General features: G+C 33.0%; 2 protein-coding genes across 4 annotated transcripts; both read right to left on the bottom strand.

Moving 5' to 3' along the window:
• Positions 1-591: 591 nt before the first annotated feature.
• On the bottom strand, positions 592-6,694 carry LOC145593699 (uncharacterized). Of its 2 annotated transcripts, none has more exons than XM_081650020.1 (3): positions 6,397-6,694; positions 4,618-4,754; positions 592-4,171 (listed from the first exon to the last, which is right to left on the bottom strand). In XM_081650020.1, exons 2-3 carry the CDS (start codon positions 4,736-4,738, stop codon positions 894-896), a joined length of 3,399 nt encoding a protein of 1,132 aa, XP_081506146.1. In that variant the 5' UTR covers positions 4,739-4,754; positions 6,397-6,694; the 3' UTR covers positions 592-893. The 2 variants fall into 2 exon arrangements, with proteins under 2 accessions (XP_081506146.1, XP_081506147.1); XM_081650021.1 differs by having other exon boundaries at positions 4,618-4,750.
• Positions 6,695-12,873: 6,179 nt separating this feature from the next.
• Positions 12,874-16,278, bottom strand: LOC145595635 (protein NETWORKED 4A-like). Of its 2 annotated transcripts, none has more exons than XM_081652053.1 (3): positions 16,167-16,278; positions 14,668-14,783; positions 12,874-14,473 (listed from the first exon to the last, which is right to left on the bottom strand). In XM_081652053.1, exons 2-3 carry the CDS (start codon positions 14,741-14,743, stop codon positions 13,155-13,157), a joined length of 1,395 nt encoding a protein of 464 aa, XP_081508179.1. In that variant the 5' UTR covers positions 14,744-14,783; positions 16,167-16,278; the 3' UTR covers positions 12,874-13,154. The 2 variants fall into 2 exon arrangements, with proteins under 2 accessions (XP_081508179.1, XP_081508178.1); XM_081652052.1 differs by having other exon boundaries at positions 12,877-14,518.
• Between the last annotated feature and the right edge of the window lie 4,451 nt (positions 16,279-20,729).

The following is a 20,729-nucleotide window of genomic DNA, read 5'->3' as shown; positions in this document are numbered from 1 at the left end:
ATCAATCTGTACTTTAATTAACATGAACATGATCCTTGTCCATGATAAATTTATAAAGTATCATGTACTTAATAGTTGTTTTGTCCAAATCAATCATTTTGATTATGAAAAGGGGGCATACATGCGCAGTTGCGCTCAATGCATGATGCTCCCAAGTGTAGGATACACTTTGTTACCATTCTCTAGTGTTAAATAAGGGGATAAATTTTGCAAACTATTCTATGTGAACTCGGTCTAGCATAAATAAATTAAATCTTGTCTACATTCATGAGGATGGGAGGACAAGTCGGCATGAGGATTTGTGGACATGGATGGTGGTTTGGTGGAGAGTCGGTGGGTGATGGTTGTTGAAACTTGAAAGTGGTGGACTGATGGGGCATGACGGACAATACGGATTGAAGGCTGGAATGGTGTACTAAGATTTAGAAGGTTTTCCATTCTTGTGTAGTGAAGGATTAAAATTTACAAGTTTTGGAACATTTGCATTTTCTGTGCAGTAAAGCTTAGAATTAGCAAGATCCCAGTATTCCAATGATCTGACCACGGCCTGAAATGGTAAATTGAGTTTACAAGATAATTACACAGAAGACAGATTCAAAAAATTTGAAATTTTCTATATATCTGAGAACATTTTTCAAACAATCAAGTCAAGATAATTTATACAGATCAAATATGTTACTAGGCAACTCTATGTATACAACAAGGCATATCAACTTTAAAGAAAATATATTCTGGCCTCAACCATCTACTATCATTACTAATAATTAGATGTGTCACGATACCTTATCAACCTCCAGAGTGCATCAGGAAAAGTGAATCTGTTACAATCCGTAGCTTGCTAATTCTATGACTATTGAACGGTTTTCATTGTTTAACTTTCCAAACTCGGACTATCACTCTACATCATCTTCATCTTCATGCCCAGTTAATAAGTCCTGGGGTGAAGAGTAGCCCATGAGCCTATGAAGTGGTGACTTACTCCTAGCAGGCATTTTCCAGGTTACCTTTGACTCTCTTCCTCGAGTAGCACGAGGTGCAGCATCGTCTAAATCTTCCATTCTTTCTCCATTCCTCGAGCTTCCAGGAATAACCTTTCTTTTTTCTCGACCAGAAGCTCCAAAGGTATCACGTGAAAGCAAATCTCTACCATCTTCAGAATTTAAGTTGCTCCGACGAGAATGATTCACATGTGAAGGTGCAGCTAGATTAACATTTTTGTCAACATAAGCTTCAGAAGGAGCAATACAACCTTCATTTTCGAGGGAAACTTCTAGTATTCTAGAGCAAGCACCACACTGCAGCTTGTGATTTATCTTTCCTCTTCTTCTTCTGGAATGGAGAAAACCTTCAGGAAGTTGTAGAACATTGAGGCAGAAGTAGCATGTCAGGAATGGAGCTCCACCTGCTACTGGATGATACCGTCTTTTTACTGCTTGTCGTTTCTCCCTCAAGTACAATCTCCTCATGATCTGATCTTTCTGCCTATGATCATCAGGCATATACATAGTCTCATGACCCCAACCACAGGATGATTCTGACTCCACAAATCGCTGTGGACTTGATGGGTATGAATCATATGGGTCCCACCTATTTTCCCATGTGGGACCCATGCATACCCCTTGGTGGCAACAGACAGCAGGTGGGGGTAATTGTGCAGACCATCTTTGATCATCTGGGTACCGATGCATGTAAGGGTACCTTCCATCAAAGATCTCTCCAGAATATGGCATTCGTGGGAGGGTCCCGCTCTGAGACCAACTTTCAGATCGCCTTCTTCTGTCAATATAAGCATGCTGATACTTCGGTCTGTCATAAATTTCTCCTGATGTTTCATAGTTATAGTACTTGGGAGTAAACTCCTTTTCCCTATAAACAGGCACTTCAGGAACTCTTCTTCTGTAAGGATGATGATGCATTTGATGGCTTAGGGGTTCATCACGTAGTGCATAACTGGAAGAGCTGCCCGTTTCAATGACCAATTCACAACTTCTCCTGCTGTAAGGAACCCTAGGCAGGAAGCTGTCTCTATCAGGCCTAAAGTTGTTTCTTGGAGGAATTCCAAATTCTTCTGATGGTCCATCTTCCTCTACCATGCTGCTTTTCAACTTTTGATCTGATAGCATCATTGAAGAACTTCTCGCTTCAGTTTGTACTCTTGAATTCCTGTATATCTTTCTCTCTGAAAGAATGTTTTCCCGTTCAGGACTATCTTTAGCACCATCATTAAATGTGGGCAATGTTCGCTCACCCATTAGTACAGGTTGTCCTGGGACTTTATCATCATTTCCGTCAAAGGAAGAGACACTACCATCATAAGCAGGGGACCTTTTGGTGGGAGATCTTGGAATTTCTTTCAGCAAACTCCCAATTTCACCATCTGAATAAGCATCACTATCCTTGAAGTTCTTAATTTTCTTCTTTGAAATTCCTTTGGTATTGTCTAATGATTTTTTCTCGTGATGAATATCTCTTGAAACCTTGGTAGTACTCTTCTCATGAGAAATTTTCTGATCTGTAACATTTGAAGGAACATAAACACTATGACTTCCACAGGCTTCTAAGCCATCTTCAGTCCCAGATACCGAATCAGCATTTCCTCCCTGATTAATCTCAGCTGAAAGTGTAGGTGTACTTGAAAGCTTTACAATTTCAAGTCGCTCTGCTATGCACTCTACAAAATCATTAGGACCAGTCCCATTTCCATATTCCTTGCCTGATTTTTGTACCTCAGAATTTTCTGCCTCAAGGCATGTAATCTCATTTTCCGCTACATCTTGATGAGAGAGTTTCCCAACATTGTGAACCTTTTGGAATTCTTTGGACAGTTCACGATCAAAACCATCATAATCTGCCGAGTTTTCAGAATTTAACTGTATAGGCTTCTTGAGGGCTGAAGACTCGGTTATTGAAGAAGTGTCCTGGGCAGAGCTCACATATCCAACCTGCTTTAGTTTATGTTGATCTTCATGAAGATCTTCATCTGCAACATGCATCGTTCTGGTGTCTTTCGACACTTTGCATTCAGAAGCATCATGTTCTTCCAGATTCTTGATTGTTGGAGACTCGTTCAATGGAGAAGTGTCTTTGGCAGAGATCTCATATCCAATCAGCTTTTCCTTATGTTGGTCTTGGTGAGAATATTTCCCTACAAGGTGCATCTTTCTGGTTTCTTCAGACATTTGCTGATCAGAAACTTGGTATTTTGCTGGATTCTGGATGGCTGGAGACTCAATCAGGCTAGAAGTGTCTTTAGCAGAGTTCACATATCCAACCTGCTTCTGATCAAGTTGATCATTCTCATCTTCCATTGAATCTCTTACCACAGCTATTTTTTTACCATCTTTGTTTCCTAGGACTTGAGAATCTTCTGGTGTAAATGTGTCTCTGTCATGATACACGTCTCCTATCTGTTTCTCATGGTGATTCTCAACAACAATGCCATCACCCCGTCCATCTTGACCATTGTCATCTTCTAACGCTGAGTTTCCCGTGTTAAGTTGCTCCAGCTCTTTGTTCTTGAGGACAGTAGGATAATTATTAGCAACCTGATCCTTCGAATCCAATAGGCCCATTTTCTTCTTCTCCATGAAATGAGACTCTTCTGACAATGCTGAATGATGTGCAGCGTTTGCAGTTCCATTTTGCTCAGATTTACTGAACCTTTTGAAAGAATCCTGATACTTTCCTTCGTTTTGATCTTTCAAAACAACTTCGTCCAGCTTGCTGTCTATTTCTCCATTTTCCTTATCCTCAATGAGACTAGACTCTTGTGAGATTGCAACATGATTGACAGAACTTGCAGCAGCTCCATTCTGCTCAGAACTTTGAACAGCTTCCCGATCCCTTCTTTCGTTATGATCCTTTAAAACAAATTGGTCCATTTTGCTGTCTGCTTGTCCATTTTTCTTGAGAGAACTAGACTCTTTAGACAATAATGTATGCTCAGAGGAATCTGCAGCTCCATTCTGCTCAGAATCACCTAAATTTTCAACAGTATCCTGATCCCTGCCTTTTTCTTGAACTGATAATTGTTCACTAGCAGAACTTGATCTTCGACTTGAGCTGCTGGATTCTCCACCATTATGATCTTGGATGATTCCATTACTCTTTTTGAAATTTTGTTCATGCGAACTCAATGCTGTGTTTTTACGGGAATCTCTGTAGTTTTTAGCTGCATTGAATTATGAAATTTTATAAGCTTTAGGAATAAACAGAAGAACAAAGTTATGCCCACAAAATTTCATTTGGTTTGCTAGGTCCATCACAATACACAAAACAACACAATGAAGAAACAAATCTGTAACTAATGATACCTTCCAAGAAGAGATTTACTACTTCAATTAATGAATTCTGAAGCATTATAACAACTTTGCATTTCTTTTAAATTACAATCACTGAATGTGATGGTGTTCCCTAATAAATTGATACAACATTTATGCAGGGCTAAAATGAAGTGAAAATGGAAACTCGGCAAATCATGGTGGTTTTTTCTGTCTCTTTAATCCCAAAATTAACAAAAGGAGGCATGGAAGGAAAATCGGAGAGTATGAATTGTAATCACTAAGCATCCTAAGAGAAACAACAAAAACTAACCGAATTGTCAACAAAATGTATTACCTTGGAGAGTTGTACCACATCCACCACATGCATATAAAGGAACATGTTCTGGTTCAGGAAGGATCTTTGCACATCTTGGACATTTAACTAATCGAAGTTTGGACTGCTGTTTGTTAGTCATGCTTTTCCTGATCTATCTGGCACCAAAGAAAAAGAGCTGAATTTAACACCCAACTTTCCATATTCAAATCAATCTCAAATATGAGCCACCATTAAAAGAAAAACCGCCTTGTAACATCATCGCTGAGCAAGACACATTCAATAGCTCAGGTGACAGTAACATGTATATAAAGCACAGTTCATGATTTCTGAAAGATGCAAATGGTGATGAAATTTCAGGCTCAATCTTCGATTAATTCGTAGCGTGTTATGAGCATACATGATCAGGGACAAGTTCTTCCATTTCATCAAGCATAGAATCTCTAATAGCTAGGATTAACATTTCATACAGTACAAAGTTTAAGAAATTTCAAAGAAGAATAGCTTAACTTAAGCATTTGCAATTACTCATATAGAAAAAGTAGCTCATAATCTCTTTTAGTCAAAAGAGGGTAGAAAAGACAGCAAATACTCCCTAGATTTCGGTGCTGCTTTTCATTAGTATGATTGCTCAAATGCATCAAATAGTGGGGTTCATGATGTAAGCAAATTATTAATTGTAAAATCTAGGCATTGGAAAATTAATCAAAGATTAGCTACATTAATTTCAATTTTACTAGGAAATCCTACTTTGTAATAAAAATCCTAAAACATGCACATAGATTAGATACAACAATACAAAACGATCAAATGTATGCATTCTTACCCCTATAAAATATCGGAAATGTTCATATAAACCCGTAATGACACTCTGACACGCGTACATATAGAAGCACAATAGGAGGAGAGACACAATAATGATTCACAAAAATGAAGTATCCACAACTTTTTATGGATAAGTTCCAAACTCACAAAACCAAATAATGTTAATCAAGAGAAATTTGTAAATTAGGTAATATAGAATCAGCATATTTGAATTAAAGCCAACTTTTATTTGTACTATACCACATAAATCCGACTTTCCCTTTTTGTTATCCCTTCTTTTTTGGGGAGTTGTTGGAGAAGGGTTGTAATTTCACAGCCTTTTTAAAGCAAAAGCAAAAATATCTACTTAACAAGTTTCAATTTTTTTGGTCCCTCCATTTTAGCTTCTAACCTTGCTAATTTCACTTTTTTCAATTAAACCCTACTCGATAATCATTCACTTTCCGTTTTCATCCGTTTCATGGAATGTACAGTAATTCAACTAAAATTTTAACTGAAATTAATAGGGTAATGTACAAAAAAATTCAAAATGATTGTACCAACATCAATCAAAAGTAAAAAACAGCCGAAGATAAAAGAAAAAGAATTTGCACAAATTCCAAGATAGTAATGCTAACAACTCAGCAGTGTGCATTAAATAAAGGATAAACCCAGATCGAGTAGGCAATTTAATTCAATATAAAAATAGAAATTCGGTAGAAATACTCGAAATCAAATAAACATTAATAACACTGATCGACGCATATTATTATCATTACGATTATGAAATACTCTATACCTATCAGTAATACTGTAGTAGGCGCATTTACTACGCATCAAAAACAAGCTTGAAGATTGAATGAAGAAGATGAATTAACCCAGTCAAGAAATTATAATTTCAGCTCAAATAAAGAAAAACAGGGGAAATATGATTAAAAAATCAACACATTATTTTGTAACTTTGAAATTAGAAGAAAAAAGAAGAAACAAACTTACATGAAAATTCCTGGAAATTAAGCTGAAAGAGTCAAGAGAATTTTCTTCTGCTTCCTCTAAAATTCCAAATAAACCATATTTATTTGAGGGTTTTTCTGGTTATTATTTAATTTTGACCCACTCTTTAAATGAAAATTTTTCGTGGGAAATTATGAAAAAATCACCTGGGAATTTTTAATTGTTGTTGTAATGTAAAACCCATCTTTTAATTTTTGTGTTTAATAATTTTCTGGTTTCACACCAGCAGAAGAGTCGAAGAAACAGAGGAGGAGAGAGAAAGAGAGAGAGAGAGAGAGCGTTGAAAGTTGGCGGCTTGAAGAGAGAGAAAGTGAGGGAGAAATAAATGGGGAGTGGGACGTTGTGAAGCACTGACGTGTCTGTGGGTTCCCGTGGAGGGTGGAGTGTGTCAATACGGAGTCGACTTCGGAGTACTTTTTACTTGTACCGTTTCGGTTCATGAAAAATAAAGTTTTGATAAGGGTTATTTGAGTTCGATTACAAATTTACAACTATGAGTAAAATACGAGTAAGCTTTAATTATAAGTTAGGGTCTTCTGAATTGAGTTGAACTGAACTAAACTGATTGGAGTTAAATTGAACTGAACTGAACTGAACTGATTAGAGCTGAAATAAATTGTTTATGAGAGAGGGAAATTAGAAAATGAACTTAACTGTACTGAAATTAAGTTGAAGAGAACAGATCCTTAATAAAAGTTCAAATAAGGCCCCGTTCTTTAGAGCTGATCTGCTCTGCTTTGCTCTACTTTGCTCTGCTCTGCTCTGCTCTGCTGAAATCTGCTCTGCTCTGCTTCAATCTGCTCTGCTCTGCTTAAAATTAATACTTAATATTGAATTATTATAATAATAATAATAATAAATAATTAATACTTAATGATAATAATAATTAATATTTAATAATAATAATAAATAAATAATATTTAATAATAATAATAAATATTTAATAATAATATACAATTAATATTTAATAATAATATATAAATAATATTTAATAATAATAATAAATATTTAATAATAATAATATATAATTAATATTTAATAATAATAATATATAAATAATATTTAATAATAATAATAAATATTTAATAATAATAATATATAATTAATATTTAATAATAATAATATATAATTAATATTTAATAATAATATATAATATTTAATAATAATAATATAATTAAATATTAATATTTAATAATAATAATAATAATAATTAATATTAAATAATAATAATATTAATAATAATATAATTAATATTTAATAATAATAATAATAACATGATTAATATTTGATAATAATAATAATATTAATAATAATATAATTAATATTTAATAATATAAATATTATTAATTATAATTAATATTTAATAATAAAATTTAATGATTATAGTAGTAGTAGTAGTAGTAGTAGTAGTAGTAGTAGTAGTAGCAGCAGCAGTAGTAATAATAATAATTGTAGTAATAATAATAATAATAATAATAATAATAATAATAATAATAATAGTAATAATAATAATAATAATAGTAAAAATAATAATAATAATAATAGTAATAATAATAATAATAATAATAATAATAATAATAATAATAGTAATAATAATATTAGTAATTATAATAATATTAGTAATAATAATAATATTAATATTAATGAAATCTGCTCTGCTCTGCTCGGCTCTGCTTTGCTCTGCTCTGCTCTGCTTCAATCTGCTCTGCTCTGCTGAAATCTGCTCTGCTCTGCTGAAATCTGCTCTTCTCTACCCAGAAGCTCAAAAGAACAGGGCCTAAGTAAAAGCTAGGTTAATAGATTAAGGTTGTGTCCAAAAAATAAAAAAAGTTAATAGATTAAGGTTTAGATGGTTCAATTCAAATAAGTTCGATTTAAAAAAGTTCAAGTCTAATAAAGTAGAGAGGACACACCAAAAAGAGTAAATAAAGTTAGGAAAATCTTTTTTTCAAACTAAGGTGATTAGTGATGCATTTAGTTATACTACATAAATAGATGGAATAAGGCCTCCAAAAGCCCTCTCTCTTATATATCTTGATAGATATAGGGATTAAGATGCTAGGCCCCACCCCACCCCTTGAATGGCTGGAAAGTGGAAATACTTCATTTATTAGAATCACAAATTGTTATATGTGGTTAGTCATGTCGTATGCCCGACCATCACGGGGATTTTCGTTAGTGTTATAAGGGTTGCTTGGTTAGTATTATAGGGGCTACTTCGTTAATGTTACATGATTACTTAGTCAATATTACAGGCATTACTCGGTCAGTGTTTTAGATGTTACTTTGTTCTTTTATAAGTAGCTACAGAAACGCACCATGTTAACACTGAATTTTCAAAATGACAACACAAAGTATTGATTAAAAAATAATTATCAATTGGATACCATTAATTTGTCGAACTCAATACTTGTATATCATAAGATTCCTTACTAATAACCTTAGATAAAATCTACCAACTAGGAGAAATCATCAATTTATAATTCAATTTGGTGCATATTACACACATTTCAAAGTCAATGCTTCCACAAACTTCACTCCCAAGGTAATATAGACATATAGTAACGTACTAATTTACCCTTTAATTAATTATCCATTCATCATGCCTTTTTTTTTTTTTTTTTTGGAGGAAATCAATTCATCATGCCTAGTTGCCTACCAGCAATATTCTAAGCAAATACTGGAATATCCTGAACCGTTTAAAAATTATGTCGTGGGAGATGAAAATAATAGAAGCTTCCATTCCTAAAATATACAGTACTCCGTACTAGTATTTGTTGTAATTAAATTTTTTATCAAAATAAGAAAATATATGGTCTTGTCTGACTATGTCAGATTGTAAGAAGTGAGACAACAACAAATTTGCATATGTTTATACAACTACTAGTAGTAATTTTCTAATAATCATTATCTTTTCTAATAGAAATATTGAAACAAACAAAGTCAACCAAATTAGGTATTGCAATAGATTTAGTGTAACATTGACTACTACAAATACTCCATAAACTGAATTGGCATCTTTTTCACATCAGTGAAATCCAACTTTGTTTGTTAGACTCATTGAAAGCTAGGAGAATTGTCAATGCAATTAACTTTGTAAGTCAGATTCGTTAACATTAAAGAGATAAAATAAGTGAATCATCATCCCTAAACCCCACGTGAAATTCAATCACAAAATAATATCACCTTCAAACTGTAATGTGATCAATCAAATACTTTTTTTTTTAATGGAATAGGGAAGGGTGATTTCATTAAATAATAATAGTTATTCGACACTTTCAAACACTGAAGAGATCTAAATTCCCAAACATTTTACCATTAGGTCAAGTTTGATAATACATCTTTTTATTAGAAAGAAAAAAAAAATCAAAAATTATCAATACAGCTACAATTGAAGATATACATACACACATTTACGTGTATATTTATTGGCGAGTCTACATTTCAAATTGAACATTGTCAACTTTAAAACAAGTCGATTAATGCAAGTGATAAAACTAAATCATATGATCATTTGCTTCAACCAATTATAATAAAATATGTAGTAACTTTATTTGGTAATATTTATTAAAATTATTAAAACTAATTTTTTACTTAAGTGAAGTCAGCTAAATAAAAAATTCTGTAGAATTTAACTTAATTTGCATCAAAATGATATATATCTTATCCACGTAGAGGCGTTGGCATGCTTGTATGGGCTTCAATGGGCTCTTGATCGAGGGTTTCCGTCTCTAACGGTTTTTACTGATTCTTACAATCTTGTTACCTTGCTTCGTGGGGAGGCCGGGACAAAGTAACGTCGCTTATAAATGGCTTATTCGGCGAATTTCTCAGCTTGGCAAGCTCTTCCAGGTTTGTAGTATTCATAAGGCGGACCGTCAGTGCGTCCACATAGTTCATCAAATTGCAGGAGAAGCGGCGATTCACTCTATTTGCTTTAGTATTAATATGTACTCCCTCCGTCCCTAAATTACATTCCTCTTTCTAGCATTTATTCCTCACATAATAGAGCGAAAGAGGAATGTAATTTAGGGACGGAGGGAGTAGTAGTTTGTATCCTTTGTCAAAAAAAAAAAAATGATATCTTATCCTAAACATTGCCACATAGGCTTCACCAAACGTTGTTCTAGAATAATGAAATCAAGCAAGACATGCAAACACCATATGATATACTAGTATCATTTATTTATTTATTTATTTTAATTTTTTTTGAATAGATATGATATTACCTCCGTTTCTTATTAGTTGACACGTTTTGAATTTAGCACTATTCATCCACCTCCCTTTGACCGTATTTTGTGCTCTATATGTAATGAAAAATATAGTAATGTGGGATCTTGTTATATTCGTCACATTATATACTTTCAAAGTATCAACTTTTCATAATTTTTGCTTATCTATATAAAAGATATTAATGATTGAATAAGTGCATTGGCAAACGTGACTAAAGAAACGTGTCACTAAAAAGAAACGGAGGAAGTACATCATTTGACAATACAAGACATGTCGTATGAAAGAACTTAAATAAAAGAGTTAAAACCTTGACTCTTACGAGTCTTTTAACCCTTTGTTGGGTGTAAATTTTTAATCAAGTCAACCCCATTAAAATACTGCCACGTGAGAACAACAAAATATAGTCGTTGAATTTAAATCTCACCTTAACCACAAAGCATATGCCACGTGGCGCCAACTGTTTGAAAATTGTCCAAGCCATAGGATTGTGGGCCCCAATAAAATTGACTGCTGAGATTATGGTCCAGATTAGTGGGCCCCAGGGGTAAGTAAAAAGTGGGCCCAAAGCCCATTACTTGACCTGCGTATTTTCTCGCCTGCCTTGTTTAAAGGGTAAGCAAAGACCATTAGTGAAATGATAAGAAGAAATTAAAAGGTTACATAATCTTAGATGACGAAATTGGTGCCGTATTCATGACATAATGGTTCACTTTTTGTATATTTGTTCACCTAAGAGTTATAAATAGGGCTTAGTTTTTAGGATTATATGATTAGAGGTTTGATTATGATTGATTACAAAAGTTATTTAGGTTTTTTGAATTTTGTTCAATTATGAATTCACACTCATACGCTCGCCATTTTCATGTTATGCTAGGATGAGAATCGGACCTAACAAACTGGTCCGATAAAATTTGACATCAAAACACACGCACAAGAGTAATTATGGATAATATATGATTCATTGATTAACAAAAAAATTTAAAAAAAAAAAGCACTCCGCATATTTGCCTTACCTCTCTAATCTTGAAACCATGAACCATATTGAATAAGATAGTGATATATACATATCAAGAACATGAAAAGTACAAAGTATTAATTATAAAATCAATACTTTTCTAAGCAACGAAGTGAATTGTAGGTACTACAACAACACATTAGAGATTGCCTAAGATACCGTCCTTGAAATCCATTAATTCCATTCCCATTATCTTACGTGAAAACAAAGGTATTTTGCGTAATAGTTATCGAACCTTTATAATCAAATTAAATCAAATATAAAGGCTGGGTTTATTATAAAGATTTCGACGGGAGAACATTGAATTTTCCTGCATGATAGCAAAAGCACTATATGTCTATATGCAACACTTACACATCATGATTCATGAATACCCTCTAAAATAAGTTGATAAACTAGTCTATGGGCCTGTTCTCATCGACTGAACTGAACTAAACTAAACTGAACTTATTAGAGCTGAACTGAACTGAAAATTTTCTGAGAGAAGGAAATTAAGATAAGAACTGAACTGAACTGAAAATAATCGTATGAGAATAGGCCTTAAAGCTATAAAAGTAACAATGTATTAAAAATTGAGATTTTTCATGTCAATCCATTGTTAACCTAAACTTGATGAATTTAATTTGATTTTGATTAAGTTTTGCAATTTTGCTTCACTAGACTCCTATTTTGTTACATTCAACTTATTTTACTTTACTCTTCTTTTTCTTTTTCTTTTTCTTTTTTTTTTCTTTTTTTTTTTATTTTTTATTTTAAGTTAAACATTTTACTTTACTTCAATCAGTATTTAGCTATTTACTTCTTCCATTTTAGATTAATCACAACATTTGCATTTTTCATCCATTTCTAATTAATTACTTCCTCCGTTTTTTTTATTAGATGCATTACTTTTGAAATTACTGATTCCTAGGCGATTTTTGGAGTAGAGTGAGAAAGATAAAAAAAACAAATAATGAAGGCCCATGTGACATGAGACATATAGAGAAAATTTATTGACTAAACGGAAAAGTGATCATCTAAATTGAAACTTCCATGTATAGAAAGTGACACACCTAATAATAGAGAGGAAGTGCAACACTTTGAGTAAGGAGGGCCAAATTCATCTTAGTTCAATGATACCATACCTTATACAGTACAGTCTTAATCAAAAGTCCTTGCATTTAGCACTCTCTTTATCACAGGCTCCGGTTGAGGAAACCATAAAGAAAGAGGACAACGAAATCTTAACAATGGCTTCAAGAAGTAGGTATTTACAAGAGTTACAACATTGTGATACCGCCTTTTGCTATTGTAGAACAAACACAATAATATAAGAATAGTAATACATGAATGACAATCAAGAAGGTAGACATGATGAATGAAATTTTACCTATCCTATGACTGAATCACAACAACATTCCTTACACAACAACATTACAGATTGAACAAAATAAGCAACACTAACAAAATCAATCAGTTATAATACTAGAACGAACATGTTTTAATACTCTCCTTACGCGGCCAATACAGCAGGCCGCTTGTACTTAAAAGCTTGGCAGAGTTCCTGATATCCATTCCTGTAATACTCCAATGAGAAACAAAGCTGTCGTATTGCCTCTCGTTTTTCCTCAGCTCTATCATTGATAACCTCTCTTTGCTTCTCTAGCTCTTTTTCCTGATCTGTTATTTTCAACCTGAATTCCTCCAGTAGCCCTTGTGTCTTCTCTGATTCATCAATCAGTTTCGAATGTTCTGCAGTTAATTTGCTGATCCGGTCCTCCATTTGTAGCATACTAGTGTCTCGAGCATTCAATTCAGCAACTAGATTCTGCACTTTAGCCAATGCTTCATCCTTGTCTACCATTAGCATGTCATACTTGAGTTTACTAGCATCAAGGGATTCTTTCAACTGTTTGATTTCAATCAACAAATCTGATTCTCGTGCTTCCTGTAACTTTCCTGCTTCAATCTTTTCAGCCTCGTATTGCTTTATCTGCTCCTCCAACGATTTGTTTCTCGATTCTAAGGCATCCTTTTGCTCATTCAAACAAGTAATGCTGTATTGGAGCTTTGACCTCTCCTTGGAGAAATCTGCTTGGGCATCATTTAAGGCCAATTTGAGCTCCTCAACTTCACAAACATAAATTTCTAATTCATTCGCGGTCTTTTCAATTGTCTCTTGCAATTCAGAAACCAGCCTTCTCTCCGAAACCAGCTCAGTCTGTAAGAGATCAATGCTTTTGTTGGCCAAATCAAGCTGAACTTGAAACTGTTTCCTATGTTCTTCATGTTCAATTCTGAGTGTTTTCTCCATTTCTTCTGTTTTCACCTCAGAAACCCGAATCTTTTCTATAGCCCCTCCTAGCTCTTCAACCAAAGTCGAATTCTCAAACTTCAACTTAGAAATCTCTTCTTGTGAAGATTCAAGCTTTTTCTTTGTGAGCTTGAGCTCAACCTCATAATTAGCCACTTTTTCAAGCAATTCTTGGTAGAGCACTTCTTTCTCTTCGAGCATACCTTCTTTGCCTTCTTCCATGTCTATGTGGTGATTTTCTTCCACACCATTAGTGTCAAACTCCAAATCAATAACCTTAGGCTGAAGGGCCTCATCGCCATTGGCATGCTGGACTAAATAGTTCTTTTTAGGCAAGTCATATGTAGCAGATTCAGCATCCGATGATGATGGGGAAGACGCTGTTTCAGAACTTTCTTTTGTATAGACGTCAGAACTTCCACTAACTGAGCTTAGAAATGTCTCTGAAGTGTAATTAGGGGTGTTGTATTTCTGTGAACCAGGCTTTTGTTCCGGAGTTTGGAAAGCGGACTCTTTATCTACATCAGACCCAAGCATGTCAGAAGTCACTTCTGCTGGTTTGTCTGCAATAGGATGAAGCCAGATATAGTAGCAGACTCATCACAAAGTACTCGTATATGATAGACTAAACCGAGCAGGAGGAGAGCTATAACCATGATAACAAGAATACAGTTTTTAACTATGACAGAAGGAGATGCAATAAGTAGCTTACTGTCAACTTTAGCAAGGCCGTTATCTTCTGGTGAAAGGCCATCCAACTGCAAGTTGGGAGACTGATTTTCCGCCATCGCAAACAATTCTGTGGTTTAATCCCTTTGTACAGCACAACTGCAATGAATAACAGAAGTTCAGATCACTTAGTTTCAAACTCAAATGAACTTTAAAAACATTCATCAATATACCTTAGCTTTAGCATTGTATAACACATCAATTACAAGCAAGATAAATGAAAAGGAACGCCATCAACTCAAAGTTACAATATAATCAGTGAATCGTATGGTATCATGGCACGAAAATTTCTGCTTTCAAGCAAGTTAATGCTGTACTACTTATGTGATACAATCATACAAAGTAGAAAGTACTATGTTAATGCTACTAGTAATTGTAAAGTTATGTACTGAGTGCTGCTCTTGCAGACAGCAAATCGCGCACATTATACTTATCAAATACATGCCGAGGATTCAAAATTCTAATTTCTAGAAAGCTGTTGCTCCAAATTCGAAAATAAGTGAACAACCAGCCTCCAAAGATGCCAAAACAGGACACAATAAAACGGGTGTAACCGTGTAAGACAATATTGACAAACAAGAATGACTAATTGAGATTAAACAAAAACAATACATATGAATGACATAAATAACAAAATCACAAATTCACAACATAATTACAGAATGATGATTCTTAAAGGAGTTCATCTTCAAGTTATCCGAACACCGGTACACAGGCAACTAAGGCAAGCACTAATTCAACAATTTCTTACAAAGTAACAAATTTACAGACATAAATGATACAAACATGAAACTAGAATTATAGGAGAAAGAGCTTATATTTCTTACAAAATGAAATCACTTATACCCACCAAATTATGTGGTGTTATTTTGAGTTGCAAGGATATACCCAAAATCAAATTCAAATAAATTGCTTTAAAATTTTAAATAGCAACAAATTTCAAGATCTAAGAAATCAATCGGATAAGATTCAAAAACCCATTTTAGAATTGGAAAACCCAATGATCTTTTCGGAACTTGTAGCACACTGTTCCCTGAATTCAAATAAATAAATTCAAAAATAATTCTCAACCTCTAATTCCCAAAAATACTCTGTACAATGCAAGATTTGGCTAAATTTTGAGTTAAAATTCCTACATATTCCAATAGCTTAGCAAAGATGCGACTTTTATATAATTTGAGGTAACTCGCTAATTTAGAGTGACTAATTGTTTCGTGAACAAAATAATTTAAACACAAACATCTACCAGAACGAATTGAACCCAAAAAACCAAACTAAATAACTAAAAATATAAAATTTCAATCCTATAATTTAACTTTGTAACTAGACTTTTATGTGATTTGGGGTTATTAAGTCGTATCGACTAGAAAAAACCGATTAAAGAACAGAAATCAAAATTTCCACTACAATTTTGAACCCACAACCCAAATTAAAGAACAGAAATTAAAATTCATTTCAACAAAAAAAAAAAAAGTTGATTACCTTTTCTTTCCAACAATATTTTTTGGGTAGAATGAGAGAAATGAATTTGTGAGGAGAGAGAAAGAGAAGTGAAAGAAAGGGTGTAAAGTGAAGAACAACAAGAAAAAGGTGAATAATAAGAGAGTTTTAGAGGTGTGGGGGAGGGCCCCAGTTTTTAAGGGCACATGTTTTGCCGCCTTTTATGTCAATTAAATTGACCAATTTACCCTTCATTTCAAAATTCAAATGCTAAGTTCCAAAGGGTATTTTTGTAATTATGAGTCCAGCATTTTGCATGAAAATGATGGGTTTGTTGCTTTCTTTGTGTCAGGCGGGAAAAATAATGCAAATTAAAGTTTAAAATGGGGTGTCAATTGGACCAACAGGGGTTACTATTATAGGGTTTATGTTTATGATCAATCTACTTTTTGCATTTGATCAAAGAATAAAAATTAATCCTCATTATTGAGATTGTAGTGGAGTGGATGGATTCAATTTGATCCTCGGATTCGATAATTATTGTTACAAGTTTTCTTCTATCGTTTTATTTCCCTTCCACATAAAGAAAGGACGGGACATCTCTCTCCTTTTTCCTTTTTTTGTTTTTGGGGATCTCGTTCTTTCTATTTTTATCTATTCTATTGTATATATAAATGAATGTGTATCATAATTTGAAAGATTGGAGTATATTATCTGGATGAAACAATTGATACTCCATAGTTTTCAAAATAAACTAGGTCATTTGTTTATGATTTGCAACTTAAAACGCTGTGTATGTTACCTCGATTTAACCTTAATTATAAAGTGATGTTTGTTGATATTAACCTATTTGAGTATACCTAAATGAGGGCTTGTGAAACTTAAATATCATTCCAATATGTTTGAGTGATACTTGAAAATTTTATTGGCTCAGTGTAGAATTTATGAATTTTTGGGAGTAATAATTTGCGATCCATCAATTGGAGGATTAGATTATAAGAAACATGTTTATAGAAAAGAAATCTTCTATTTGGACTTGATTGGTGTGGGCTACTGGGCTTGGCCCCATTTTGTGACTTGGAAGTCTTAGCATAGTCCATTTGATTGTTTAAGCTAACGTTGTAGACAAGTCCAAATATATACACACAAATTCAATTTGATTGATATAGTCATATAGCTATTTCATTCAAGTGGGCTACGAGCTAATAACATGATTGTAACTCAAAGTTATCGGGAAATGATTTTGACACGCCATTAGTTGTTTTTGGCACACCTTATGTAAGAGCACAGTTTTTTATGCTCCTCACACGTTGTGCCAATATCAATAAGGGGCGTGCTAAAATCAATATCCAAAATTATCTACGGAGTACTATTTATTTATTTATTTATTATTTTTTTTTTAAGGAAAAGTATTAATTTATGTAGTATTAATACTAGTAGATAACTTTGTGTTACAATCATCTACTAGTATTAATTTACTGTAGTACACTAATAAAATGAAAAATTGTAGATATAAATTGGGAATTTGCTAGCCATGAGTGAAAATGGGCTCACCATACCAGTATACTAAACTCATACTTGCATGTATAGCAAATGTTATCAACTTACTAATATTAATTATGGAGTAATTTGTACAATGTTGATGTATAAAGGTTTTGATGATGAGGAACTTAAACTGAAGCAAACTCATCTAATAAAGGTTTCTCAAGTGTTTGTTTAGCTTAGGTGAAATTGATCTTGGAGATGAAAGAAGTAGCTGATGCTAAGAAGCCTCGAAGAAGCTCTTTATTCAGAAAGTTATTCAATAAGAAGAAGAGTTCTCTCACAGGAACTAAGTTCCCTAACAGGAACCTGAAGATGAAGGACTAAGTTCTTTGGAGGAACTTAGTAATACGTGAAGCCCAAGTAATTCTACCAGATCAAAAGCACAGTGCAGCAATAGTTTAGTTAAGATTTTATCTTCTAGATTTATTGTCAAATATGTTAAGTAGGATATGCATGGAATTTATTAGAATCGTGACAAGATAGCTTGGCAAATTAATTATTTCCGGAAAATATAAAAGATAGAATTCGAAAAAGATTTTTAACTTAAAAGCTTATTTTCTAAAATCCGATGTTAAAAAGATATTATGCTAAATATTTCTATCTTATTTTCTGAAAAGATTTTCTTCACAAAGATTTACTTAAAACCGTATTCTAAGATAAGTTAAGTTTAACTTATTTATCTTTTTCAAAACCTACTTTCTATACGAGTCTTACTTGTATAAATAGTAGAGGTCGAATTGAGTTTAGTTTTTTGTGAGTTTTATGCGTGAAGAATTACAGAGCTTAAATTGTGTAAGTTTGCCAAGCTTATAAACTTGTCATATTAGTTTCGGGTTTCATGCATAGCTTACCTATCATATACTAGGTGTTTATTATTTGTATTTGGTTTGGGTTATTTGGGTAGAAAGTATTTTATTAACTTTGTTTATTGTGTTAGCTTCTGGTGAGAAGAGAAAGATTTGTACTTGGGGAGTACGAGTGAGTCTAAGTGTGGTACTTAGACTGGGTAGAACAGAGTGCTGTTCTGTAGTGAGTTCTTTTAGGAACTTGAAAGTAGAGTCTTTATTATAGTAGGTTGTAACTTGGTGTTTGCCCTATTATAGTGAAGTATTTCGTGTTTGAAATCCCTAAGGTAGGGTCGAGGTTTTACTTCTAGTTGGGCACTAGAAGGTTTCCTCGTAAAATACTGTGTGCTTTACAAGTTCCTGTTTTATTCTGTTTTGTTATGTTTTATATTTCGAAAAATAGTCACTAGAAACTCATCTACAATTCACCCCCCCTCTTGTAGAGTTCGTCTCAACTAACATACAATTTACAAACAATTGTACACCAACTAATCCTACAAGTCAAATAAACATGCCGATTCAACTCTAATAAGTTCAAATAAGATTAATTCAAATATAAAAAACATAATACACCGTATAATCTACCATTTATCAACAATATCAACGTCAATTCAATTGAAAATATTACATTAATAAAATTGACTTCCCAAAATATACATTGTACATTAGCCGGAGAACACTAGAAATTGTATAGAAAGATGGCTGAGAACAGCTATTAAAAATTGGAAATATGGTCGGGCTAATCAGCCTGCTGTCACAAACATACAAACAAAAAAATCCCAAAAATCTGATTTGAAAATTGTTAATTTAATCCATTAATTAATTTGGTAAAAAAGAATGGACAGTTGTAATCTTGCAATGTCAATGCTTGAAAATTCAAGTATCGTCGACAATCGACAGACATACCTAAGCACTATCATTTCTTTAAGCAAGCTATCTCCATGACTCTAAATTCTATGGCAGTTCTCCTGTAAATAAGGGCTTTTGTATGCTTCGTACTTGGTACGAGTTTTAGTCAAATACGAAATGCTCATTTTATAGTTTTATACGAGATTGAGGTGGTGGACTGGAGGAGTAGTGACATCGCTCCCCCATCTCAAATTCCCTAGGCCTAGGGATACCAGGCCAAGTCATGAGCTATAGAGAAAATCGAATTAAGCTTTTAATTTGTTACTCGGAGTTGTTTTTGAAGCAATATTGTGTTGTGAATTATCGTATGATTTAAATTAAATAAAAACTTATAATTGTATTGTAGATCAATATAATTATATAAGCTCTTTGCTCTAAGATGGATTCAGGAACTTCATTTTGAATCTCTTTTACCCCAAAAATTTGGCAATTTTCCATTTAACACTTTACATGTTGACTTTTGACTTTACACCCCTCCAAGAAAACTTCATGGTTACTTGTATTAAATGAATTAGGTATAAGGTATAACCTATGTAAATTTCATGGTTACTTGTATTGGATGAATTAGGTATAAGGTATAACCTATGATATCATATAAATATATAATGACCCTTTGGGCAATGATTCTCAGTTGACTTTAAGATATGGTAAAAATCTCCCTAAACCTACCTCCATATGAAGAGGAATATACTCAAATAAGATGAATTAAGACATTTGAGTTGAGTCATTTCATCAAATATCAAGACATAAGCCAAGTTGAATCAAACAAAATAAAAGGGAAGAAAAAAATTTAATAAGTCAATAAAAAGGTAAGTAAAGGCACCATAAGATCCATATATACCATTGATGATTAAATTTGAGCCAAACTAAATTTATTCCGCAATAATACAAATGGGACAGGATAAATCACCAAATAAAAATAAAAAATTTAAAAAAAAAAAAAAAACCCAAGTAGATAAGAAGAATAAAATTATGCATAATGTTCCATGTTAGAACAATGCAAGTTCAAACCCAATTAATTAGCCCAATGGCCCAACCCCATTATACCTAGGACAATAACCATTTCTTATTTGATTTTTTTGATGCGAACCATTTCTTATTTGATAATTTGTATTTTATAACAAAATCATACTCCGACCCGTATTTTCTTTTTAAATATTTTTGTGTGCACTAACAAAATTAAATGAAGTAAATTGTACGGATCAATCTATAAGGACCATAACCCTAAAATGATATGGAGTACAATCCTACATACTATCATTTCCCATTTCTATAATACGGAGTATTATTATCCCATTATTATTAC

Source organism: Chenopodium album, chromosome 19, assembly GCF_948465745.1.
Source record: "Chenopodium album chromosome 19, dcCheAlbu1.1, whole genome shotgun sequence".
In the NCBI taxonomy this organism is placed as follows: Eukaryota; Viridiplantae; Streptophyta; class Magnoliopsida; order Caryophyllales; family Amaranthaceae; genus Chenopodium; species Chenopodium album.
This window is presented reverse-complemented; position numbering and strand designations above follow the sequence as displayed.

Bases quoted from the DNA above. Each gene is read 5' to 3' on its own strand.
- LOC145593699 (XM_081650020.1), bottom strand. From the start codon at position 4,738: ATGACTAACAAACAGCAGTCCAAACTTCGATTAGTTAAATGTCCAAGA. The intron at 4,172-4,617 runs GTAATACATTTT...AATTCAATGCAG, and splicing joins ATGTGGTACAACTCTCCAAG to CTAAAAACTACAGAGATTCC.
- LOC145595635 (XM_081652052.1), bottom strand. From the start codon at position 14,743: ATGGCGGAAAATCAGTCTCCCAACTTGCAGTTGGATGGCCTTTCACCA. The intron at 14,519-14,667 runs GTAAGCTACTTA...ATCCTATTGCAG, and splicing joins CGGCCTTGCTAAAGTTGACA to ACAAACCAGCAGAAGTGACT.